At 36.0% G+C, this 27,147-nt stretch overlaps 1 protein-coding gene across 3 annotated transcripts in view; it reads left to right on the top strand.

Moving 5' to 3' along the window:
- Positions 1 to 27,147, top strand: part of CEMIP (cell migration inducing hyaluronidase 1) — a 230,394-nt gene that overhangs the window by 190,210 nt on the left and 13,037 nt on the right. For all 3 annotated transcript variants that reach the window (XM_074234002.1, XM_074234001.1, XM_074234000.1), the window contains 10 exons: positions 807 to 892; positions 2,604 to 2,735; positions 6,746 to 6,781; positions 7,718 to 7,873; positions 11,295 to 11,475; positions 14,687 to 14,902; positions 19,474 to 19,685; positions 20,778 to 20,963; positions 26,194 to 26,398; positions 26,653 to 26,739. In XM_074234002.1, coding sequence (XP_074090103.1) covers positions 807 to 892; positions 2,604 to 2,735; positions 6,746 to 6,781; positions 7,718 to 7,873; positions 11,295 to 11,475; positions 14,687 to 14,902; positions 19,474 to 19,685; positions 20,778 to 20,963; positions 26,194 to 26,398; positions 26,653 to 26,739 — 1,497 coding nt within the window. The remainder of the gene's footprint in view (positions 1 to 806; positions 893 to 2,603; positions 2,736 to 6,745; positions 6,782 to 7,717; positions 7,874 to 11,294; positions 11,476 to 14,686; positions 14,903 to 19,473; positions 19,686 to 20,777; positions 20,964 to 26,193; positions 26,399 to 26,652; positions 26,740 to 27,147) is intronic.

Below are 27,147 nucleotides of genomic sequence, written 5' to 3'. Positions count from 1 at the left end.
GAAGCCAGATATGCTCCTTGGGAAGTATCACTGACTAGGATTTAGGATAGTATGAAAAATCCAGTGAAAAAGACAAAGAGTAGTCAAAAAGGGAAGAAAAGATTCAAGTACTTCATTATCATAGAAGTAATAAAAAAGAAGGATGAATTTGCATTAAGTGCCAGATGCTTCAGAGAAGTTCTAGAGATAAATATTAAAAGATAAAGTTATCAGATCTGGTAGTTAGAAGATCATTGGTGACTTTCTAGAAAATAGTTCCAGTAGAGTTAAATGGACAGAAGATACATTGCAAGAGAATCAAAGAGAGATTCGGTAGTGAAACAATAGTTATAATAAGTATAGACCGTGTGATTTTAAAAATTGAACCATAAAAGGAAGACAAAAATTTGAGATAACAGTTTAATTTTTCTTGCTTTTTCAATTGAGGAGGCTAAGGTGATATAGAAAGAATGTAAATCTAAAAGTAAAATAAAATTTAGGATTATGGAACTTCTAATTAGATCTCTAGGTACCTAGAATCATAAATTAATCAAAACTGGAAATTTAATTGTTTCATTTTACACTTGAAGAAACCAAGTCATAGATACCTTTGGTTAGTTAGTGTGTTCTTTCTCTTTTTCCATATTGATATACACATCACTCTCAGACACTCTCATGTCCTACATCTTTCTTGGGAAACTTTTATTAAGTACTTGATTAGGATGGCAAAACTTCCTCAAAGAGGCATTTCAACGAGCATTTGTTGAGATGAGCTATTTTACATAGCAAAGTTTATATAATATGCCCCAAATTTCTTTCCTCCCTAGGCTGGCATGATCATCGACAATGGAGTCAAAACCACAGAAGCATCTGCCAAGGACAAGAGGCCTTTCCTTTCTATCATTTCTGCCAGGTAATTTACTACCCAGTTTGATTCCATGAAGGACAGATTGAACTTGACAGGTTTTACTTGATTCAGACATTTTCTCATTAATACATTTCCATGTTAAAGCAAGACTACCTTTGTGAAGAAGGAGGCTATATCTCAATTGTATAATTTTAAATCTTTTAGGGGTCAAGAAAAACAGAATCATCAAGTACAAGTCAGGTCGATCTTCCTTGTCCATCTAAATTAATCCAATAATTTGAGGGTGAGGTAAATTCTTGGGGCAGACAAGCCTACTGGGAAGGAATGGACTAAGATCTCTTATCAAGGGCTCTTAGCTTTGTTTGAAATGTCCCTTAAAAATTGGGTAAGGGCAGTAATGTCGATCAAAGGCACTGAAAAAGATTAAGCTATTTATTCTAATACTGGAGAAAGTTTTCCTGAAATAAGCAGAAAAGTAAGATTGACTATTGGATTATTAGAGGGATTAGAGTAGCTTGAGTTCATATGCTGATTCAAATACCTACTAGTGTGTAAGCAAGTTATTTACCCTCTTTATACCTGTTTCCACATCTGTAAAATGGAAATAAAAATAGCATCAATCTCTCAGAGTTTTAAGGATCAAATGAGAGAATATTTATAAAGCACTTTGTAAAAAAACTTAAAAAAAAAGCTTAAGTAGTCATTAACCAAGACCAGACATTCATTAGAGGCATAGCTAGGACATAAATCTAGATCTTCTATCTTTAAATCCAGGAAAACATTCCCTCTGTCCTTTTTTTTTCTTTTCCATATTTCAAAACTATGATTTGAAGTCTCCATGCCATTCAGGTATGACCTGGAATGAACTTCCTGGTCTCTCCATTTTGCTCTTCAACCTGAGACCTTTCCACTAATAGGAATGAATGAGAGCCAGATGTCTGTAGTTTGTTCCCAAGCCTTTGCTGATAAGCATCAGCTGTAGAAATGGGTTTTTAGGGCTTCCATTCAGGACATTTTGTTGTGGACTTTTTTAATGTCTGTTTTTTTATGACTAATCATAAAAATTTGAGATCCAATCTTATGTCAGGGGGTCAGGATTAAACAAAGCATAAGCATTTTTTACCATTGTGTCTATGTAGGTGCATCAACATATGCATGTGCCTACATATTGGCATATATATGCTGTGTGTATAGAGATCTATTGTATGCAAAATATTCTTGGGTAGTGAAACAACATATTTGGTATATATTGCAAATATACTTGGGTTTGGGGTATACAAAATATATGATGATGATTCACATGTGCCTAGATAAAAACATAAACATATATATACAAATGAGTGAATATTTTATGTGTGTGTGCTTATATACACAGACAAGTATATAAATACATACATTATACTTATGCACATTATACATTATCTATATATACATACATACATTATACATATACATATACATATATGGCCTGGTATAGTTAAGCTCTATATTTAGAGACCAGGGTTCAGACCCCACCTCCTATACTTAATATCTGTGACTTTAGACAAGTCACTAAACTTCCATAAGCCTCAGTTTCCTCATATGTAAAATGAAGGGAATGGGGGGGGGGAATGCCTTCTAGCTTTAGAACTATGATATTAACAGCTTGTCTTTTGGAAGACTTTGAACAGAAGGAACCCAACAAATAAGCCTTTTCTGGAATCCCAAAGGGAAAGCTTCTTTGCCAAAAATAGTTCTCTCTGTTCTTATGTTACAGATACAGCCCACACAAGGATGCTGACCCTCTGAAGCCCAGGGAACCTGCCATCATTAAGCACTTTATTGCTTACAAAAACCAGGATCATGGTGCATGGCTCCGAGGAGGAGATGTGTGGATGGACCATTGCCAGTGAGTTTTGATTTTTTTCCTCCCTTCATCTAGCACACTTATTCCTGGTGTTAAGACTAATAATGAAGATTTATACTTTTTATCTACTCTATGTGAAAAGGAGAGGTACAGAGAGAGTAAATAGAAGATTACCACCTGTTTAATTTTTTTATGTTCCATTTCTGATGAAACTTGAGAGTAGAAGTGGGAAATTATTGGGGTTGAAACAGAACCAATGCAAACAAAAAGCTTTTTGTAATATCCCCTTAAAAGACTTAGAAAATATATTTACTAATTCTGGAGTCCAGTACTTTTTGGTGTGACTCAGTGTCATCCTCCTATTGTTTTTTATATATATATATATATATATATATATATATATATATATATATGCCACCGTTAAACATCTGAGTAGGATGTTAATGAAGATATCCTACTCAGATGTTTAACTGGCATATATATATATATATATATATATATATATATATATATGTATGTGGTTATATAAATGGAAATATCTAGTCAATACCATCACTAATTAACTTACTCAGGCAAGAAGAGCTTGATTCAAAAATAGTCTCCCCCTTTAAGAGGATCAACCACCGTGGAAAACAATCTATGTAAAAAAGCAACTCGACCTATTTACTTAAAAAATATGAAATGTTATTTATCATCATGTCAACTCTATCTAAGATAAGAAAAAATTAAATTGGAGAGGAATGGAGGAAATAAAGAGGAGATAATACTGAAACAGGCACAAAAAGAGTTGGATGACTGTTGAGACACTTCTACAATGTTGAAAATAGAGAAGGGAAAAATAGAGACAACAATTATAAACAGAGATTCAAAAAAAAGAGATAAATGCAGAGACAAAGATAGAGAAGAAAAGACAGAGACACCCTGGAAAACACACACTCAAAGAATCAAAGAAAAAGATACAGAAAAATAGAGATATTCGGGGGCAATAAAGTAGACATCTCCATGAAGCAATATCACCGCCTTGTGGACTTTTAAAGTATTGGTGCATTTTTACAAAAAGAACTGAAATGAGACTGTGAAGGTTAAACACATTTATTGAACTCCCCTGACCAAGCCCTGGTGCTAGAGACATAGTGTTTACCTTTGTTTCCCTGCCATGAACCTTAGCCTTTCTCAGTCATCTTGCCACTGGACTCCAGAATTCATGAACAAGTCATCACCTTGCTTATGCCATCGGTCCTCTTCAAAAACCAATGATTAACAGCAACAATAACAGTTTGTCTTGGATGATTTGATATGTGACCAGATTATCCTGAATCAAAATTTTGAGACTGTCAAAAGGAAACATGGACCTGAATTTATATTTCCAACATTTTATCAACATGATGATAGCTTATGTGTGAAGCACTTTAAAGTTTACAGACATTGGACAGCTTGTTTTAACTTTAAAACAATTAGGTGAGATAGATAACAGATGCTATTATCTCTTGGTTGTAGATGAATAAAGTGTGGATGAGAGGTTGAAAGATTTTTCCCATTGTGACAGCAATAAGGTGGCAGAGAGGATTGAGTATTGGGCCTGGAGTCAGGAACATCTGATTTCAAATCTGGCTTATTTTACTAGCTGTATGACCCTGAGGAAGTCATTTAACTTCTTTAATTTCTGTTTTCCTCCATTTCCTCAACTATAAAATAAGTATAGTAACAACACTCACCTTTCAGAGTTGCTGTGAGGATCAAATAAAGTAATATTTATAAAATACTTAGTACAATGTCTGGCATATATTTAGCTAAGAAGAAGAAATAGAGGAATAGAAGTAGTAGTAGTGGGAGGAGGAGGAGGAGGAAGAGGAGGAAGAAGAAGAGGTGGTATCAGAAGCAAGATTTGAACCCAAGTCTTGGTGATGTTGTTGAGTCATTTTTTTTCCAGTTGTGACCCCTTTGGGGGTTTTCTTAGCAAGGAGTCATTTTTCCTTCTCTAGCTCATTTTACAGATGAGGAAACTGAAGCAAACAGGGTTAAGTGACTTGCTCAGGATCACACATCTAATAAGTGTCTGAGAATGGATTCAGGACTCATAAAGATGAATCTTCCTAATAGAGGCCAGTGCTCTACTCACTGCACTACCTAGCTGCCTTCTAGTGCTCCTAGCACTCTACTACCTATTCTATATTCCCATTTCAGAGTAGGCAAGGACCCCAGAAGTCATCTAATTGAACATTTTATTCAATGCACAAATCTCTTATCCAGCATCCCTAACAGGTGATCAATATCTATGAGTATTTTAATTCAATAAACATTTATTGAACCTATTATATATAAGGCCTATAGTTAGGTAAAATGCAGACCACAATGATGACCAAGATATGATCTCTGGATTTATAACTGAGCAGGGTTGAGATAAGATAGATTGTTTCAATAGATCTGTGATCTCATTAGTATTGGGAGTTTCCAAGCAAGGAAACCTCCTTTACTGATTCAAATCAGCAACTATTCTATAGTTTAAAGCCCTAGAGAACTTTCTGGGGAATCAAAAAATTAAACTGTCCATAAGCATCTGTCCATGCTCACACAACCTCAATGTCAACTGAGCCTTGAACCCAAATTATATGAACTCTGAGTTCTGCTCTCTATCCACTATGCTGTGCCACCTCAGTGTATACAAATAAATAGAATCCAAGGCAGACTAGGAAAATATGGATAGCATCAAGGAGAAAGTGCTTCCCCCAGAGATGAACCATAAAAGCTTCATGGAAGAGGTTATTTTGTACTCTTGTAGGATAGATAGAATTTTTTTTCAAGTGGAAATAAAAGGAGAGATGACATATAAGATTAGGATATTAAGGCAAGATTCAGCATTGGAAGGAAACTTAGAATCATTATTTTGTGCCTAAAAGTTAACCACCAAATCTTCTAGGGTTTGACATATTCTTGATGTGAGAGGCAGCATGGTGTAATGGATAGAGATCCATATTTGGAATCAGTTAGACCTGTATTCAAGCTCTTCCTCCAATATCCTGGCTATTCAGACAGTTATAGGACTCATTAGAATATAAACTGAAGAATTAGATATTGATCTATACTAACAGAGAATTTCCTCACTGGGTCAAGTAAAAAAAAAATCTTAGAATTTTCCCCAATGGTAGTCTCAATTTGGGGTTTTTGAAAATGGTGAACATTTTATTTTCTTAAGCATACATTGCCTGAGCTTCATTTGAAGGGAATTTGAAACATAAACTAAAATTATCAGATGGAGGTGACATCATATAATTAATCCCCCAGTGTGTTATCTCAGTGACATTTCCATGGGAGTAGGAGTTCAGTGTGACTTCCATTCTGAATACTGTGGAGTCAACTGGATGGCAGGTCCCTCCACCCAGTACAGGATTTGGCCTTTTGCCTTGGATGGATGTTGTAATAACACAAGATGGAATCTGAAGATACAGGAGGCCCCCAAGATGCAACCACATCCAGTGCCAATATACAACTGACCCAAGTAGAAGGTGGGGTGAGACTATGAAATAAATGAGGGTGGTTGGGAAGGAGACTAGCTAGAGAGGAACCCAAAGTTTTGCTTGTAGAAACATCAGCCTAGGACCATATTTTTATATAAATTTCATAGAACAGATGACAAATAAATATTACTTTAGATTTAGTCTTGTCAGTAAATTTGTGATAACTACATCTAGATATCTCTGATTTTAATCTATTCTTTACCCAGTTGTCAAGCTTTTATTTCCACATGCAGAGATTAGTTCACATTCCTCAGAACCCTCCAATGGCTTCTTATTGTCTGCCAAGTAAAATTAAAGCTCTATATCCTGATGTTCCAGACCCTCACCATTCAGACATTCTCCCTTCCTTAGTTTATTTCACACTACTTTTTATATACAAAGCATTTTATAATCCTTGAATCCACATGTAATAATAATCCATGTAATAATATATGCCACTTCAGGTTTGCAAAGTACTTTATAAATTATTTTCTCATTTTATGTGGACATGGATGATTGTTGGGAAGATTGTAACTTAACATCTGTTGTTCTTCTCAGGTTTGCTGACAATGGAATTGGCCTGACCCTGGCCAGGTATGATTAATTCTTTCATTTGGGCTCTTTAGTTTGAGGTTCATTATGATCATATTGTAAGAGAGTTCAGAAATATTCCCTTTTCCTATGTTACAAAAGGTGTGGGTAGGGGAAGGGGACAACAATGAAATAGAAAAGCATTTAGTATTAAAACATTCACAGTGAGCCAAGTACTATGCTGAGCATTGGATAAAATTAGAAAATTGAGACCCTCTTCTCAATGACCTCTAATTCTAATTGAGGCATGGAATACATAAAAGAGGATTTATAACCATATTCTGCTCATGGATTATAGATAGGCGAGGTACTATTTACATAGGGAGAGTAGCAGGGTAGGTAACAAGGTCCAGAGGGTCTTAGAATGTAATGGCAGACTGGCAAATTGCCTTCTTGGGGGGCGTGGAGTAAGATTAGGGGAAAAATTGTAAAACTCAAAATAAATTTTTTTTAAAAAAATTAATGGCAGGACAAATAGTTTCCTACAAAGAAAAAATGAGTTCAAGGATTATCTTGAGGCTCTGAAGTATCTTCTAGATAGTAATCTGGGATGTTAGCATCCAGTTGGCCATAGAAATCCTTATACTGCTCTTGGTGAAAATAGGGAAATAGTATAATGAAAGTTGGAAGTAGAAGGTACAGGTATTGCTATTCTGTTTTTTTTTTATTTCTTAGGGGCAGGAAGGAAGAGAGAAAGGTTCCCAACTATAGATGTGAAATATAGCTTAAACTGTTAGGTGTAACACAGGTGATGTGTTAGTTGTTTTTTCCTTTTAAAATCTTTGTTACAAGGAATATAAGCTTACTAAATAGAGAGGAGTTGGAATGCAGAGATTCAGAAATGAAGTTTATTTGAAGACAAAAATTATCAGTTAAAATATATATTTTTAAATTTTAGATTCAATCTTTAAATTTCACCTCAAATCCTCTTTTTTTCAGTGGTGGAACATTCCCTTATGATGATGGTTCAAAGCAAGAAATAAAGAATAGTTTGTTTGTTGGAGAGAGTGGCAATGTAGGAACAGAGATGATGGATAATAGAATTTGGGGACCTGGAGGGCTGGATCACAGTGGAAGAACACTCCCAATAGGCCAGTAAGTTCTGCAGCTATTGTAGCATCCTTTTTCTCTCTTTTGATTTGTGCTCTTGGTTGCCTCTACTTTAGTAGAATTGTGTAGAATTTAAGGCATCAAAATGATACCAGTTTTTAAGGTAAGTCAATGATTCCAGTAAAAAGATTTAAGTTCACATAATACCAACTCAGTAACATGGCCCCCACACAGTGGCAGTGCCTGATACCCAAGGTGAACTGGAGAAATTAGGAAATTATCCAAAAGATGTGTCTTCTTTTAGAGAGATTTGCTTTGTGGAAACCCTTCCCCAGCAAAACCAGGGTGTCCTATTCCATGATGAAAAAGAACCAATCTTCCTTATGATGACAGGAACTTATTCAAGCCTTCTGATCCTAAGTATAAATAAATGGTAGCAAGAAGATTAGACTCAGGATTGTTATTCTTTAAGATTTAATATCTGGGGGCGGCTAGGTGGTGCAGTGGATAGAGCACCGGCCTTGGAGTCAGGAGTACCTGGGTTCAAATCTGACCTCAGACAGTTAATAATTACCTAGCCATGTGGCCTTGGGCAAGCCACTTAGCCCCATTGCCTTGAAAAATCTAATAAAAACAAAGTTATCAAAAAAAACCCAAAGTTATCAAAGATCTAATATCTGCTCTGAACATAACATATTTTTACATATTGAAATAGTTCTGATTTATATAGCACTTAAACTCTCACATCTATTATTTCTTTTGTTCTCCACAATAGCCCTGTAAATTGAGTAGTGTATTACTGTGCCATATTATAAATGAAGAAATCAAGTCTCAGGGGTATAAACAACTAGCTTAAGGTCACATAGCAAAATGGATTGGACTTAAACCAAATTTTACTAAGTCCAAACTACCTTCCCACTACTCTCTCACCATAGGACAGACCCCATGGTTTGCTGAAAAAAAAGTTTTACCTCTGCAGTGCTTAGTTTGCCTTGTAATAAAATTACATGAAAGCATTTTGCCCATTCCAGACAAATGTAGATCTAAAGTATTTTATGTATTTTTAAGTCTTTAGAAGGGCAATGTCACAGCCTCCCTTAGTAATCCTTTTTGGAGCCAGACAGTCCTCTCCACCAGAAAGTTTTGTTTTGTTTAATTTCTAACCTGACTGATACAGACAGTTCATATTTTTATATCAACAATTGGGCATCTGTGTTGATTTCACATGTCTATAGATCTATGAAGCACTGAGTATGCATTGAGTCTTCTAAAGCCCAGCATACCAAACTTCACTTTGATTCACATTATTTTAGAATTCACTGACAATAACTGGTGGTAGAAGAATGAGAAACAGTGATAACAGCTGGGAGAATAAAGAAAGATATCTTGAAGCAAGTGGCATTTGAACTTAACTTTGGCTGGGATGAGGAGATAGAGCATTTTAGATATGGGGTAAAAGCATGGAAATAGATGTTATTTAGAAAGAACTGCAAGTAGTCCTTACTGATTGGAAAAAAAGAGACACCCATTAATTTATGATTCTCTATTTGGCAGAAATAACAAAATTGGTGGTATGAGTCTGGAAAACAGTTTGTAATTATGCAAAGAAAGTAACTAAAGTAACTAAAAGCCTTCATTTTCTAAGAAGACCACATCAGGGAAGTGATGCAATTACCAGCATGTGAATTGGATTTGAGTGAGGGGGGCTATGCTAAGTCACCAACCTCACTTTCTCCTCTGGAATCATCTGGGACCAATGGCCAGATAATGAATCAGGATAACTGGAAATGGCCCTAGATGGGAGGCAGTCTGGGTTAAGTAACTTGCCCAAGATCACACAACTAGTAAGAGTCAAGTGTCTAAGGGCAAACTCAACTCCTGTCCTTCTGACTTAAGGGCCAATGCTCCATATATTGCACCACCTAGCTGCCCACCCAAAGAGCTTAAAACAACAACAAACAAAAACAGCAAAAACAAACAAAAACAACAAAAAGAAAGGTCCCTTATTTGTTCAAGTATTCATGGAAACCCTTTTTTGTAACAACAAAGATATTGAAATAAAATATATATATATGTATGTATGTATGGACTGAATAATGGCTTCAAATAATTGTGGTATATAAAAGTAGTAGAGTATTACTGAGTTCTAAGAAGTATGAATGTGATGAGCACAGAGAAGTATGGAAAGACATGAACTGATGCAAAGTAAAGTAAGCAGAACTAAGAAAACATTATATACAATGGCTAATGTAAATGGAAAGAACAACAGAGCAATTAAACCAAAATGCTGCAAAATTGTACACAAGGACTGATCTCAACAAAGTCACATGTCCCTTTGCCCCTAATTCTTCATGGAAGTGGGAGATCATGGAAGTGTCATCCTCCTCTATTTAATGTTAGACTTTCAGAATTTTTTTCCTTCTTCATACCGATGACTTTCTGAGAGGATATTGGGGCACAGAAGGCAGTGATGCTAATAAAATTTTATATAAAAACAAAATGCCACAAGGGATAGGGAGGGAACCACATTTCTGAGCAATCTGCCTTCTGGTGCCCACTATTCTCCTCAAACTGAAGTGTAAAAGACATGAAATCAACAAACTCAAATAATTATCTTTTCTTTTTGCAGTGAGGCCTAGTAAATCCAAAAAGTCCTTGCTGGGAAGAGAGTAGGTTAAGTCTGCAGACAGGGATTATTCCTGAAATTCTCCTGAAACTGTACTGACTACATTTATTCCACTACTACATGTACCCCTACTCAAACTCATGAATGAAGTCTGAGATACAGTGTAGGATAGTGGAGACAACGCAGGCAAAGGGAGACCTAGGTTCATGTCCTGACTATACTGTTTACTAAGTTTGTGACCTTGGGCGATCACCTAATCCCTCTGAGATTTAGTGTCCTCACATGAGATAATAATTGTTAAAGTCATTAATGCTGTATCTGGTATACAGTAATCTCTATATAAATGTTAGTTATTGTCTTCCCTATTATTATTATTATTATTAATTATGTATAAATGGAAATACCAGTATTTCTTCTGTTATCACAGGGAAGTTATAAGTATAAAGTATAATGAAACATATAAAACTTTTTGAAATTATAAAACAATATATAAACTCTGGCTGTTGCTATCTCTATGAGATTTGGATTCAGAAAATCTGTACTAAATCTAATTACTACCACTCTATAGTTGTGAGATTTTGCACAAATTTTTTATGTCTATGAGTTTCCATTTCTTTCTCTAGAAAATGAATACAATAATAGTTGCTCTGTTTCCTTCAAAGGAATATTGTATAATCGAATGATTTAATGCATGTGAAAGTCCTTTTTGACCATAAAATATTATTGGCTTTAATTATACTGGTAACACGTCAAAGTCATATCACAGTATCTCTTATGTAGGAACAATAAGATGTCTCAGGACTAATCTTAGAATAACATTTCCCTTTCTGAAATCTGTAGGAATTTTCCAATCCGAGGAATTCAATTCTATGATGGCCCCATCAACATTCAAAACTGTACATTCCGAAAGTTTGCAGCTCTGGATGGTCGGCATACAAGTGCCCTGGCATTTCGCCTCAATAATGCCTGGCAGAGTTGTCCCAATAACAATGTGTCAAATATTGTTTTTGAAGATGTCCCGGTGAGTTTGGAGGGTTGGATTTGACTGAGATATATCCACTATGTAGTTAATATTTGAGAAGTTCCTCAAATCCTATAACACAGGTTATTGTTGATCCAAGCAGGGTGTCCAGACAGAGTGAATAGTTTCCTGTGAGAGCAGACCAGTTGACCCCATTTGAAGGGGTTGAAGACCATTGCTATTGCTTTTTTTTTTTAAACTAGGGGGGAAAAAAGAAATATTACATACTATCCCACAATGGGGTAGTAGAAAGTTGACCTGATTAGAATCCAGAATCTAAGGCCCATATGTCCCTAATTTATGTAAATTCCTTTCTTCTTTTTCTTTTTTTTCCTTTTTTTATTTTGGCAAGGCAATCAGGACTAAGTGATTTACCAAGTTTACCCAGATAATGAGGAAAGTGTCTGAAGTTGCTCTATCTATCCACTATGCTATCTAGTTGCCTTGTAAACTTTTCTCAATAGTCATTTAGTATCTAGTTAACATGCTAATAGACTAGAAATTAGCTCATGTTCTCCTCTACAAAATGAGAGGCATTGAATTTGGGGGTCAGAAAATCTGGGCTTAAATTTAGACTCTGCCACTTGACTACCTGTGTGATCTTGGGAAATTCACATAACTTCTTGAAAATTGAATGGTTTTTAAGATTCCTTCCAGATCTAGGATCCTTACTTAAAATTATAGCTCAAAGAGATGTGAGTGACCATAACTGACCAGTATTCACTTCTAACTTATGAAGACAAGTGATCATCTAGTCTCTATTTAAAGAACTCAAGTGAGGGGGAATTTTTTTTAACTTGTGAGGTGACTCATTTCATTTTTGATAACACTCTCTAAATGATGGAAAGTTTTTCCTTATATCAAGTCTTCTTTGAAATTTCTAACCATTATTCTGCCTTGTGGAGCACAACAGATCATCTGATATCTGTTCTACATGATACCCCTTTTCAATACTTATACAATTATGCTCATTCTAAGGCCCTTCTACCTAAACAGCCCTTCTTCCTTTAGTCAGTACTCTGCTTGCATATACTCCAGTTGTCTCACCATCCTGCTCATTGTAATCTAGAAAAACTTCATTTTTACCTATATTCTCCTCCCAAAATATGGTACTCTGAATTCAGTATTTCAGATATAGTTCAACTAAGGAAATATATTTTTTAAAAAATATCTTTTTTATCTGGGTATTATGCCTCTCCTCAATCCCTGAGACAGCTAACAAAATTTTTTTACATCATTTGAAAATCATTTAGAGTGTCGTATGGCACCAGACAGTGGTATGTTGAATATTAATAAGAAACATCACAATGGTTTTAAAATTTAAATAATTAACACTTCCTTTTTTTAGGGGAAGTGAGCCACCCAGGATAGTATGAACCTTGCTGTATCTCACACATCACCTTGTTGACTCATAGTGAGCTTGCTAAAATTCCTTGGTATTTCTCACAGAAATTTGTCTAGCCTAGCCTTTCCTTAACTTCTGATGCTGATTTTTTTAAACCCAAGAATAGAACTTAAATAGTAGACCTATTAAATTTCATCTTACTAAATTTACCCTCCCCCTCCCTTTCTAGTTTATTTTATATCATGACTGTTGTTCAATGTTTTCATCATCCTTCCCATCTCCACATCAATTCCAAGTGTGATAACTGTATCTATAGTTTCTATACTTTCATCCAAATCACTGACTTTTTAAAAACAATATTAAGCAGCATAATATCAAGAAGTATTTCATTAAAAATCTTCCAAGTTGCTATTAAGCTAATAATGACTATTCTTTTGGAATGGACATTCCTCTATGAATCCATTTAACTCCATTATCATATAGCACATGTTCTCATCTTAACTAAAATGAAAGATTTTTGAAATTCAAGCATTTTCTCCATTATTGTCCTTGTCTACTAGTCTAAATATTCTGTCCAAAAGACAAGAAAAAAACTAAGTCTGACCTGACTGTGGCTTGATGAATACATGTTAGCTTTTAGTGACTCCTGTTTCCCTTGCTAAATGCTTACAAATCATCCCCTTAATTTATTCTACATATTTGCCAGGAATCAAAGTCAAATTTGTTGGTCAGACTCTAACCTTTTCCCTTTTTTGAAAACTGGAACACTTCCCTTCTCCAGACTGGTGGCAGCTCTCCTGTTCTCCAAGGATTCCACAGATAATTGGCAGAACAGTTTAATAATCCCAACTGTCAACTGTTTTTTTTCTTTTTTTTGGTACCCTAGAAGCTGGTTCACCATTTAGGTTCATTTAGGAGACAGAGATTCTGTTCTTCCATCTCCTCATCTGTCTTAGTTTTTCCATTCCTGATAATCATTTTTGTTCTTACATAAGTGCAAAGATTATTTTTCTTAGAAGAGAAAATAGTACCAAAATAGGATTTCATAAATCTGGGTCACTGAAAAAAAATTATTCAATTTCCCTCAGTCTTTTTCTAAGCAAGTTACTTTGTAAAAAACCTTCAAGAAACCTAGCAATAATTTTGTACTTAGTTTCTTCTATCTCAGCCTGTAAGAAAACTCTTTCAAAACTTAGATGACTCAAAGTCAAGATTCCAATAAACAAAATGCCATTCTTCTATCATACTTTGGCATTGTCTTATCAAGTCAGGTGACTAAGGGTGCTTCCTCTAGCAAAATTAATGTGATAAAAGGCAGAGGACAGGATTTTCCAGAGGAGATTTTCCCCAGGCATACTCCAGGTGATTTCAGTATTTAAATGGCATTTTCCTAACAATCTGACGCTATAAAACATGAACTAAAGTGTTTTATCTCTCTCTAGAAAATGGAAAATTGATGAAATTTCCAAATTATAATTGTAACTAACATGTATAGAACACTCTTAAATATGTTCAAATCTGACCTCAGAAACAAGTGACCCTGGGACCTTTTTGGTAACATGCAACAACAGAACAGAATGAAATAATATATAGTGAGCAGATGCACAAATAAATTCTCTTTACTTGATCTTGTGAATATGAATTTTCTGGATTAGAGAGTTCAAAAGAACAAGGTCTCATATGGCTGCCTGGCTGTGGGTCAGTCATGTGAGTTTCTAAATTGCCAAATAGCTTCTTGGGTCTGAGACTTTTTAAAATGTCAGTTGAAGTCAGAAACTTTCCTTCTGAGTCTTCCAGACCCAATAATCTTTGCAATCATCTTTCACCTAAAGTTCCAAGTATAATTTTATTGGCTTTTTTGTTTAGATTACTTCCAGAGTGTTCTTTGGGGAACCTGGGCCGTGGTTCAACTTGCTGAATATGGATGGAGATAAGACATCCGTGTTTCATGATGTTGATGGCTCTGTGTCAGAATATCCTGGGTCCTATATCATTAAGGAGGACAACTGGCTGATCAAGCATCCTGATTGTGTCAATGTCCCAGACTGGAGAGGTGCTATCTGTAGTGGACGGTATGCACAGGTGAGAAGCATCTTTTTCACATGGTCATTTCATAGGGGTGGGTTATTTGCTTATTTTCTTTTATAATATCAAGCCTCTCATTCCATCATTTGCAAGAGGGGTTCAGACTGCATGATATATCGTTTGTCATTGTTTGGCACAGTGTCTTGTTTAATAATTAATTTCTTGTATCTTGCATGATGCACATGTGTAAGCTATGTCAGACTGTTTACCATCTCAGGAGTGAGGAGGAGAGGAACAAGGGAAAGATATTATTTGGAACTCAAAACTTTAAAAAAAAATGTTAAAAATTGTTTTGACATTTAATTGAGAGAAAAACAAAATATTATTAAATAATGGATAAGAAATTAAATACAATTTTCTCATCTAAAAAAATAACAAATTTCTTGAATGAACATGGAAGTAGCATCATACAATAGAGAACTTAACTTTGCCACTTATAACTTGTGTGACTTATGTATTTACTTTTTTTGTGGGGGGGGCAATGAGGCTAAGTGACTTGCCCAAGGTCACACAGCTAGTAAAAGTCAAGGATCTGCGGCCCAATTTGAACTCAGATTCTCCTGACTCCAGGACTGGTGCTCTATCCACAACTGCCACCTAGTTGCCCCCTTATGCATTTCCTTATGATGAAGACAATCATTTCTAGGTCTATTGGAACAAGATAACCTCAAGGGTACCTTCCATTTCTAAAAATCCATGACCAATTGGCCATAAATGAATGAATATGTTAGAGGATCATAGATTTAGAGCCACCTAGAGCCCCTAATTTTATGGGTGAGGAAACAGGTCCATGGAGTTTAAATAATTTTCTTCACTTTATATAAGTAGCTTCAGAAGCAGAATTCAAAATATCTGCCTCCAGAGCTAGTGTTCTTTCCACTGTTTCCTTACCTATGGAAATTAGAATAACGATACCTATAGCACATCCTTCACTAGGAAGTTATAAACTTCAAATGAGATAGTATGTATATTGCTTTGCAGACTCTCAAACACTATTTAATGCTAGGATTTAACATTCTTCCTCCATCTCCTTCTTCCTATCTCAGCAGCTTTAGTCAAAATGTCTACCTTAGTATTGCTTGCCCTCATTTACAATAAAAAGTTGTCCTCAGTGAATATCCAATTAAACTGCATTTCTTTAAGGGATATGTTCTGCGGAGCAGCTAAGTAGCTCAGTGGATAGAGCACCAGACCTGGAGTGAGGAGTACCTGACTTCAAATCCGGCCTCAGACACTTAATAATTACCTAGCTGTGTGGCCTTTGGGCAAGCCATTTAACCCCATTGCCTTGCAAAAAACTAAAAAAAGATATGCTCTGTGATGCAATTCCCCTCCAGCCTCAATGCATACACACATTTCTATTTATGCTTACTTTAGGTTGTTGTATCTAAAGTGTGTGTGTGTGTGTGTGTGTGTGTGTGTGTGAGAGAGAGAGAGAGAGAGAGAGAGAGAGAGAGAGAGACTGAGAGAGACAGTCAGTCAGACAGACAGACAGAGGAATAGGAACAAGTCCCATCTCTGACCTCTGCTAGCTCTGTGCTCCTGGCCAAATCACTTCTCAGCCTTCTGAAGGCAATTACTCTCTGCAGCCTACTGATTGTCCTCCCCTTCTTCCAAAACCTTTCCAATTGTATCAGACACATACTGCATATGGTCTAGGAGATTCTTTGACTGCTAAGAAATTCTCCTTTGTTCATACTTAGTGAATGATGGGTGAGGCTTCAGTCTTCTAAGGACACTGCCACTGAAGCTACTTAACCATTCTAATTCATGGCCATGATGATGATGATATGAAGATAAAATGAAAGGGGTAGAGGGAGGATTCCAGATCTTCTGACCCCAAATTCACATCACTACTTGGCCCTTCATTCTAAGAACACTTTAGTAACAAATTCTGAACTTTCACTAACCTTAGTTTTGATGCTGTGGCTTATGTTGTTGCTTTTGTTATTGAGTTGTTTCTGTCATGTCAGATTCTATATGACCCCATTTGGGGTTTATTTGTCAAAGGTACTGGAGTGGTTTGCTATTTCCTTCTCCAACTTGTTTTGCTGAGGATGAAATGATTTATTCAGACTCATACAGCTAGTAATTGACTGAGGGTGGATTTGAGTCAGGAAAAGGTATCTTCCTGACTCAAGGTCCAGTGCTTTATCTATCATGCTACCTAACTGCTTAAGTGACTTATATAGTCAGGTATAAAATCCAGATCACCTTTAATATTAAATATCAATTAATTGAAAGGAAAAATTTATTTATCTATTTTATTTTACTTCACAATTAGCAAGCATTTAGGGGCAGCTAGGTGGCTCAGTGGATAGAGTACTAGCCCTGAAGTTAGGAGGACCTGAATTCAAATCCAGACTCAGACACAATAATTACCTAGCTGTTGGGCAAGTCATTTAATCCATAGCCTTGTAAAAAAGAAAAAAAAGCATTTTTTACAAGTAACAAGCATTACCCACCCCCAATTTAAAAGAAAAAATTGAATAAATAGGCATAGTTAAGCCCAATAAATTAATATTCTTGAGCTGTAATAAATGATGAAAAGTCTTGTAACATCACTGAGATTTCTGGATGTTTCCTTCAATTGTAAGAGGCATGTGTTTCTTAAACTTCACAGATAGCATGTTGATAGATTATTACAAAATTCTAAAACTGGAAGGAACAAAAAAGCCCACTGATCCAATTACTGAATTCGTACATATAAAGAAACTGAGACATTCCAAGAAAAATCTCTTTTTTCTCTTCAGTTTTGATTTTAGAATTCTGCATGTTTAAATAATAGATATAAGTATTCCCCCAATTGATTTCTTAAGCCTTTCCTAATCAAGAAATGAATATCCATTGTGTTCTTAGAATGAAGGGCCAAGTAGTGATGTGAATTTGGGGTCAGCAGATCTGGAATCCTCTCTCTACCTCCTTTCACAACCATTTTAGACAAGTCTCTTCATTTCTCTGTCCCCAGTTTCCTCACATGTAAAATATGGATAACAATATTTACTCTACCTATCTTACAAGAACTTTGAGAGGATCTCCTAAGTGTTTTGTAAATCACATTAGACATTTTTATTACTGCCTAGAATATAATGCATTATATCCTAAGTAAGAGGCAACATGGTGTGTTGTTGTTCAGTCATGTCTATCTCTTTACGACCCCATTTGGAGTTTTCTTGGCAAACATACTGGAGTGCTTTGCCATCTTCTCCAGCTCATTTTATAAATGAGGACATTGAAGTTTTAAAACAGGTCAAATAGGGTTAAATGACTTGCCTAGAGTCACAAAGCTAGTAAGTGTCTGAGGCCATATTTGAGCTCAGAAAGATGAGTCTTCTTGACTCTAGGTGGGGCACTCTTTCCACTGTGCCTCCTAGCTGCTATAACAGGATGTAGGGGATAGAAAGGGAGTCTCTAAACCAGAAAGACCTGAGTTCAAGTTCTGTCTCTGATATATATATATATAAGCCTTGTAACCCTAGCAAGTCACTTAACCTCTTAGTGCTCTATATAATTGTTTTAACTGTTTAAGTTACTGTGACCTGCATGGGTAGAAAGAATTTTTTCAAGGGAATTTACTGGACCAATAAAATTACAGGTCCAATGACCTATCATATATCTTTATGAAAGTTGATATTTAATTAAATTAATTTTAACAAATATTGAAAGGAGAGAAGAGGAGTAAACATTTAAATGCCTACTAAGCACTGTACTAAGCATATTATAATCATTATCTCATTCCATCCTTACTGAGTATTTTTATATACTATGTCATATACTGATCACTTTAGATACTAGCTAGAAGCTCCTATCTTTCCTCCTTATCTTTGGTTATCACATCGAACCTGTAGCTCAAAGACACAGAATCTTCTATGAGGTACCAGCTGTGATTCCATTCACTAATGGATGTCAGTAATGGAATTCAATTCTCTATGGAATAATAATTTTGATATAGAATGTCATATACATCTTATGGTACACATGGTCTTATCTACTAGGCAGGCACAGCCCCTCTGTAATGAGTTGTTTCTTGCCCTCCATATTTTTTAGTTTTCTCTTAAATCCTTTCTTGGGGTCTAATAACTGAGCTTTACTCTGTTATTTCTCTTGAAAACAACTTCATAGAGTGCCCAGTCATGCCGTTTGGATGTTAATGACCTAAAAAGGGATTAGTTTGAAGAATTCAGGTGAACCCACTCTCAGGCAAAGGCAGATGGAATTTTAAAAGGAGCCTGACTCCCTTTTTCAAAACATATAGATTGAATGTTAAACAGACTCCTCCTGGCGTCACTGATGGCTCCAAATCTGAGTACTCTGTTATCCAGGATATACACAATGCTGAAGATGGATGATATATCACAGCCATTATGTAAACCAGAGAAAGCTTTGGTTACTTTCAAAATAGTAGATGCCTCAGATTTGACCTTTTGCTTAATATCTTAAGTAGTTCAGTTTCTAAGAGAAAACTTGGTTGAAAGCAAAGAATATACATAGTTGATAACCAGAAGCTTTTAGAGTTATCCTAATAATTTCTCTTTTGTTTTTGATTTTTTTGTTTGTTAAAAAAAAAGATCTACATCCAAGCCTATAAAACCAATAATCTGGGAATGAAAATAATCAAAAATGACAACCATGACCATCCTCTCCACCTTGAAGGGGCATTAACAAAGAGCACTCATTATCAGCAGTACCAACCAGTCATCACCCTGAAGAAGGGCTATACCATCCACTGGAATCAGACAGCACCTGCAGAATTAACCATCTGGCTCATCAACTTCAATAAGTAAGTTAATTTTACTCCTTTGAATTTAATTAGGTAATGGACCTTAAGTTAATGACTGTGACAATCTTCCCAATTTTCACTTAGGACAGAATCTCCTTATGTATCCTTGTTTGGTCTTATCTCCCCCATGAGCTATTCCATGAAAGTTGATCACTCACCTTGCTCAGATGATAAAAGATTCTCCCACAACTCACTTTATATGATGAATCTGGGATTTCATGGGTTTCAGCATTTCTTCCATCAGTGCAAATTACAACCAATTTTCTTGTTCTCTGCCATACTTATCTGTATCCTTCCATAAATCTCCCATGAAGATTTACCCATTGTACTGAAGGCCTTCCTCTAAGTCTTTTGATATTTTATAAATTCTGGAACAACCCTTGGAATGCTCATCTGTTACCCCATCCCTTGCTATCTCCATTTTCAAGTCTTTTGTCCTTTTTATCTCTTATGCCTCTCCTTGCATTTTGGCTATTTGTGTCCAATATGCCCACTTGTGATTTATCTAAGATGGAGTCATTACCAAGTGAAAAATTATATTTTTTAAATCATTCAAGACAATTCCTAGTAAATTACTTGTCTTGGCTTATAATTATGTCCAGACACTACCACATGTATTACTTTGCCTGAGATACCAAGTAGCTGGCAAAGCTGATTGAAACTTATATCTTTGCTACCTTTTTGAACCATTAGCAAGTTTAAACAAAAGTCTTAGTGAGATTTTAAGCTTTCATAGCTTGAGCTATGGAGTCGGAAAGACCTGAGTTCAAATCTGACCTCAGACACATACAAGATGTATGACCCTGGGCAAGTCACTGAATCCTGCTTGCCTCAGTTTCCTCATTGGTAAAATGAGCTGGAGAAGGAAATTGCAAACCACTCCAATATCTTTGCCAAGAAAATTCCAAATGGGGTCACAAAGAGTTGGATATGACTGAGATGACTGAACAACTACTTGAGCTTTAGTAGCTTAAATCTTCACTAAGTCTTTTGGGTCACCTTATATATTATTAACTCTGCAGTTAGAATATTTTAAGACATCCAGAAAGTTCAATGACATGATTCTCATTGGAACCCTTCTTCCTTCTTTAGGGGTGACTGGATCCGGGTTGGATTTTGCTATCCCAGAGGTACAACTTTTTCCCTTCTCTCAGATGTCCATAATCGTCTCTTGAAGCGAACCTCTAAGACAGGTACCTTTGTGAGGACCATGCAGATGGAAAAAGTGGAACAGAGCTATCCTGGCAGGAATCACTATTACTGGGATGAAGACACAGGGTAAAAAAATACAGACCCTCTCAAATTGCATGTATGACAGTGTAAACTATAATTCCTTGGGTTCCTTGGAACCATAAAACTCAATTACAAATAGTTATCTAAACCAACCTTTCATTTTCTGACTGTCAGTGATGAGTCTTCCATTTTGCCCACTGAGCCTCAAAAGTTAAAAAAAACTAAACAGAAAGTTTGATTCTGGGGAAATGGTTAATTGGAATGAAGTTTAGGGGCTGTAACTTTTATAGTGGTAAGGAAGACAAAATGATGCTGCTACTATCTATTTTAAATCCTTTGAAATACAAAAAAAAGTTTTTCTTGTGGTCTTGATTTCTATTTAATTCTTGAAATCAGTGGAAATTCACAGATGTGAGCAAAAGCATAAAGTGCCTTTTGTAGACTAAATGTTGAAAAATCTAAGGCAGTGGTGGGTATAATACTAGCCTTGGAAACAGGAAAACTTGGGTTCAAATCCTGCCTCCTTTACTAGGCTACCATAGACAAGTTATTCAACCTCTCTGAGCCTCATGTGACTTCTAAAACTTATTAAGATAAAGATATGTTTAATAGATTTAGCTCTGATAAAAAGAGAAATTAAAGATTAAATAGCTAGAATTAAATTTTAATTGTTAGTTTGATCAAGCTAAAAATCTGACATAAACTATGTAAGCGTACTGTTACCTCATTTATACATTCACATCAGGAAACTATTCATTCCACATTGAGCAAGGGAAAGGGGGAGAGAAAGAGAGAGAGGAAGGGAGAAAAGGAATGCGTATGTGTGAATATGTGAGATAGAACAAAGAGAGGAGAGGGGAGAGTAAGATAGAGATGTCATCATCATCACTGTTGTTGTAATATTCATCTCTTTATGACCTAGTCAGATGATGCATAAGAGAGTTCTAAAGGAAAGTGTCTTGTCCCTTGATCAAGATCTCTACAGAATGCCAATCAACTCCCCATGAGTATTAAAAGCAAAATTATACTTTCTGCTACTTGAGATCCAAGATAACCTGATAAGTCAGATAATAATCAGTTTCTTTGGTGCTATGAGGGAACAGAAGGAGGAATACTATGCTCCCTCTTTTTTTGAGACTTGGTCTTCATCTCACCCAGATTGGAAATTCAATAGCTGTTAGTGACTTGATCCCATTATTGATCCACACAGAAGCTCTGACCAGTCCTGCTTCCAACCAGGTCTGAGGTGCCCCTCCTTAGACTGTCAGATACCCCCTTCCTCCTGGGGAAGGAGGAAGTCACCTGATTGACTTCAGTCCTACTGTAGAATTCCTCCTCAAAAGTAATGGTGATAATCATGACTGAGTACTACCTACTTTTAAAAGATTGGAAAATTTTGTGTTCATTTTTCTCTCCTCCCCCTCCTATCCTCTCTCCTCCTCATATTCCTCCTCCCCTTTCTCATAGTCTTATATTCTTTTTCTTCACCATTAATTGGAGTGGGAGTCGGGACAGCTAGGTGATGTTGTGCATAGATCACCAGGTCTGGAGTAATGAAGTCCTAAATTCCAATCCGGTCTCAGGCTCATATTAGCCAGGTGACTCTGACCAAGTCACTTAACCCTGTTTGCTTTAGTTTCTTTGACTGGAGAAGGAAATGGCCAATCACTCCAGTATCTTTGCTAAGAAAACCCCAAATGGAGGCATGAAGAGTTGGACATGATTGAAACTACTCAACAAACAATAATTTTGGAGTCAGGTTCAAATCCTGTCTCCATTAACCTTAAGAGTTAGGAGGGGACAGGAGTTCAAATCTAGGCTCAGACACTTGACATTAACTAGCTGTGAGGCCTTGGGCAACCCTGATTGCCTTGCATCCAGGACCATCTCCAGTCATCCTGATTTATATCTGATCACTGGCCTCAAATGATTCCAGAGGAGAAAGTGAGACTAGTGACTTAGCCCAGCCCCCTACCCTCCTCACTCAAATCTAATTTATGTGCTTGTCATGGCATCACCTCCCTGATGTCAGGGTCTTCTTTGAGGATAAAGAACCAAAAAAAAAAGACCTTGTTCTAGTCAGTTAACTTCTCTAGATCTCAGTTTTGTCAGCTGTAAACTGAAAGTCTCTGAGGTTCCTTCTGACTTTAGAACTATGTGATCCCATGACCTTTTCCTCCTCATATTCCTATGTAATAATTAGTCCTGTCTACCTCACTTCTGAATATTGTTTAGTCTTGCTGGTATACCTCAGGACAAAAGACTAGGCTGATGTAGTGGATGATAATGTATGTAGGTTATAATGTGTGTGCACATGGCTAGATATAGGGATAGCTGAGTCAGAAGGAAGTTTGGTGTAACCCATTCATAACCTCACTAATATCTCAGTAAGAAAAATCAGCAACCACAACAAAAATATGGAAACTTAGAGGAATCATATTGTCATACAAACAATCCTCTCCCTGACATGTGTCATATTTTGACTTCTAAGTTTTATATCAATTCCTCTGACTCTGAATCTCTGCCTGAGAACTTGATACTTCTGCTCAGCTAGTAGAAAGTAACCTCCCTGAGGGCAGGGATTGGTTCATTCTTCATATCTCAGCACCTAGCAAAACACTGGGTAAACAGTAAGCATCTTTATAATGCTTAAGGAGTTGAATTAAAATGAATGACACCAAATTGCTTTATGTATACTGGTATGAACCCAACCTAGATTTTCAGTTTTTGCTTTTTCTCCTCCCAACTTGAACCTTACTTCTCCATCCCCAAGAATATTGGGAAGTACTCCTTATCACTTGCATTTTTTGATTCTTCCTCTAGTGGCATGTATCTACTTAATCATATTGGAACATTTAGGAACACTCAAGGTCTCTGGTTAAAAAGTGAAGTTTGAATTGGGACTCTTTGATCCTTTTTTTTAGAAAACACAAACATCCTTTTATTACTGCCCTTTCCTATGTAAGGAGAGAGGAAACCTTGCTGGTAAATTTAATCATGTTTGTGATTCCTTGGAGTCATGTATGGGTCATTCAGTAACTGAATTTTTGGCTACTCAAACCTGGTACCTTCTGTTCTTTTGTATTATTTTTTTTTAAAGAAAATCACTAGTTTCCATGACTTGAGATCAGGATGATTCTTTTATGTTAGAGCAAGTAGCTGCACTAGAAAAATCAAAGCATTGTCATTTTTTTCCAAATACCGCCCAATTGTGCCAAGTGACTTGGACTGAAGGAGTTATTAGAAGGTTTCATGGAGTGAAAACTAAGGAAAATCAGCCCTACCTGTTTTAAGTTGTAGGAACATTAATTAACTGGATTAGCAACATGAGATGCTACCACTTCTACATACCATTCCAACTATATTATACACTTTTAGGACTGTTGAATCCTGCATGAACTTCTCCAACATCATTTTTAAAAAACCTCTGATGTCATTTGGCTCCAACTGAGAGTGAATAATAGAGCAAGAAAATGTTAGGGTTGACTGCCCCATGGGTCTACACTTTCCTTAATAACATCTTTCCTTTATTTCCTGCCTTGATGTCAGCTCATTCAGTAAAATATTCAGTCTCAATGTTAACAGGTAATTAGGGAATAGGACAGAATACCAGAAGTATAATTGTATTTGAAGACCTCCAGGAAATACATTTCTTATTCATTCAAATTACTGAAGTAATGTTACTGCAGAATCACAGAAACTTAAAAGGGGCTCAGGGTATGTTCCTCAGGAATATGCTGGAACCAATTTTTACTGGCTTAAGAGAATAAATTGTTAAATTTTCAATACGAATAATTATACTTTGCAGATCTCAAATGTGATAAATCAAGACTTGATTTATTGTTTTGTTGATTGTCTTGGCTCAAAATATGATAGAAAAAATAGTGCATATTAAGCTAAAATATGTCACAGTTTTTGGAAAGCTAACTGTTAAACATTTACCAGTACATACCTGCTTAGTATCTATGTGACTTTGGGTCAATCACTTCAGATTCTTTCTAGGTCTTATCTTTTTTTTTCTGTCAGTGAAAATTTTGAACTAGATTACCCCTTCCAGCTTGAAATCTAAGATCTCAAAGTTCATCTAGTCCGGTTGCCACCTGAATAAAAATCTTCTCTACAATATCCATGACAGGTAGTCATTTGTGTGAAAATATTTAGTTCTTAGAGCCCCAAGGTGCTCTCTCTCTCTCTCTCTCTCTCTCTCTCTCTCTCTCTCTCTCTCTCTCTCTCTCTCTCTCTCTCAGTTACAGATGAATTATTCTGATCTGCACTGGTAGAGACAGTTTCCTCACCTGGAGTTCCCTACACCAAGGAAATTACAGATCTAGGGAGGAACAAAAGGCCTCAGTAGGGAGGACAGTGCTACCTTCCAAGGCAATTCATTCTATATTCATTCTATTTATTGATATCTCTAAAAGTTATTCTTTACATCGAATAAGATCTATCCCTTCCTAACCTCTTATTGCTCCTAATTCTGTACTGTGAGCTCAGGCAGAACAAGTTGAAAACAACCCTTCACTCATCTAAAGACTAAAACCTTTTCCTAGGCTCTCCAAAACAGTTTTTCTGTCATGGTTCATTACTATATTTCTGAGCATACCTTCTAAGTATAATGTAGCAAGGATTTTATTTTTTTACTTCCTCTGCTAATATAGATCATGATCTTATAACTTTTATGGTTATTTACAATCTTCAGGAGATACCTCCAGGAAGTGACTTGAACAGGTTGTCAACATGTTTTCAAAAAAAGGAGCTTGAACAAAAGTTTTCTTGCCCCAAGGCAATTCCTGACTCTCAATTAACTAGGTCATACTACTTTTCATAGGAAAGATTATGTGATGAAATTCAGCTAGGGATAACCCATCATCTTCAGTTGGTTCAGTTTAGATAAATTGAATTTTAAATCTAGACATCATAATCATAACAGTAAACTTGATATTATTCCTATACTTACAGATGGCAAATTCCTATATAGCAAACCCTAAAAACTCCTTGAGAATTCATCATTAAACTATCCTGGAATTGGGAAACTATCATAGACAAACTATGGATAATTGAGTTCCCTTTACTTTCAGGGCTTTACTAGATTCTGCTATCCATGAGAATTTCAGGGAACAAAGGAAATGATGAAACTTTGGAAGTTCATCAATTTTTGTTGAATTGTTTATATGAATTCAGTCCAAACTGGGCTTATCCATCTGTAGCTAAAATCTGTTCTTCCTAGTATCTCAAAATAAATGTAAAATGTACCAATTCTACTTGCTTTCTTTAGGCTGCTTTTCCTGAAACTAAAAGCCCAGAATGAGAGAGAGAAGTTTGCCTTTTGCTCTGTGAGAGGCTGTGAGAGGATCAAGATTAAAGCATTAATACCAAAGAACTCTGTCATCAGTGATTGTGAAGTCAGAGCTTACCCAAAGTATGCTGAGAAAGCTGTTGTGGATGTACCCATGCCAAAGAAACTTCTTGGTGCTCAGCTGGTAAGGAATAATTGAGATTTTTCAGTGTGTTCTCTCTTCTTCCAGTTAGTTGTAAATCATGTTAGCTACTATGTGTTTGCTAGTAAAAACATCCCCCTCAACCTGCTTAACCCTAAAAAGTCCTGTCTCAGCCACTGATAAGTCTAACAAAACTTGGAATTTCAGAGTCTGGTACCTACCACACCTAAAATCATGTCAACCACAACCTAACAGCTACATATAATTCTATTTTGTGTTGGGATTTTTTTTTCTAGAAAACGAATGACCACTTTCTGGAAGTAAAGATAGAAACCTCTAAAAGCAGATTCTTTCATCTTCTGAATGACTTTGCCTACATTGAAGTAAGTAACTCTTTTAACTCCACATAACCAGGATTGATCCAAAGATCATAATTTGAAGTTGACAGGGATATTAAAGGATATCCAGGCCAAGATGCTTATTTTATAGATGAGAAAACTAAAGCTCAGGAAGATTGTTATTTTTCCAAGTCACACAGACAGTAAGTGGCAGAACCAAGTTGAAAATATTTCTCTCCAAATTCAGCTCTCATGAGTTGTGTACAATAATGAAACCACAAGCCATCATAATCATAACAATAAATGTGTTCTTGTTTATATATTACCAGGTGACAAATCTCTATGACAAGTACAAACTCTGAAATATTCTTGAGAATTCATTAAATAAAATATACTAAACTGGGATATTTTCATAGAGAAAATTATTGTCCATAGTCTCCTGAGCAAAGCAAT

This window comes from Macrotis lagotis, chromosome 4, assembly GCF_037893015.1.
Source record: "Macrotis lagotis isolate mMagLag1 chromosome 4, bilby.v1.9.chrom.fasta, whole genome shotgun sequence".
Classification (NCBI taxonomy): domain Eukaryota; kingdom Metazoa; phylum Chordata; class Mammalia; order Peramelemorphia; family Peramelidae; genus Macrotis; species Macrotis lagotis.
This window is presented reverse-complemented; position numbering and strand designations above follow the sequence as displayed.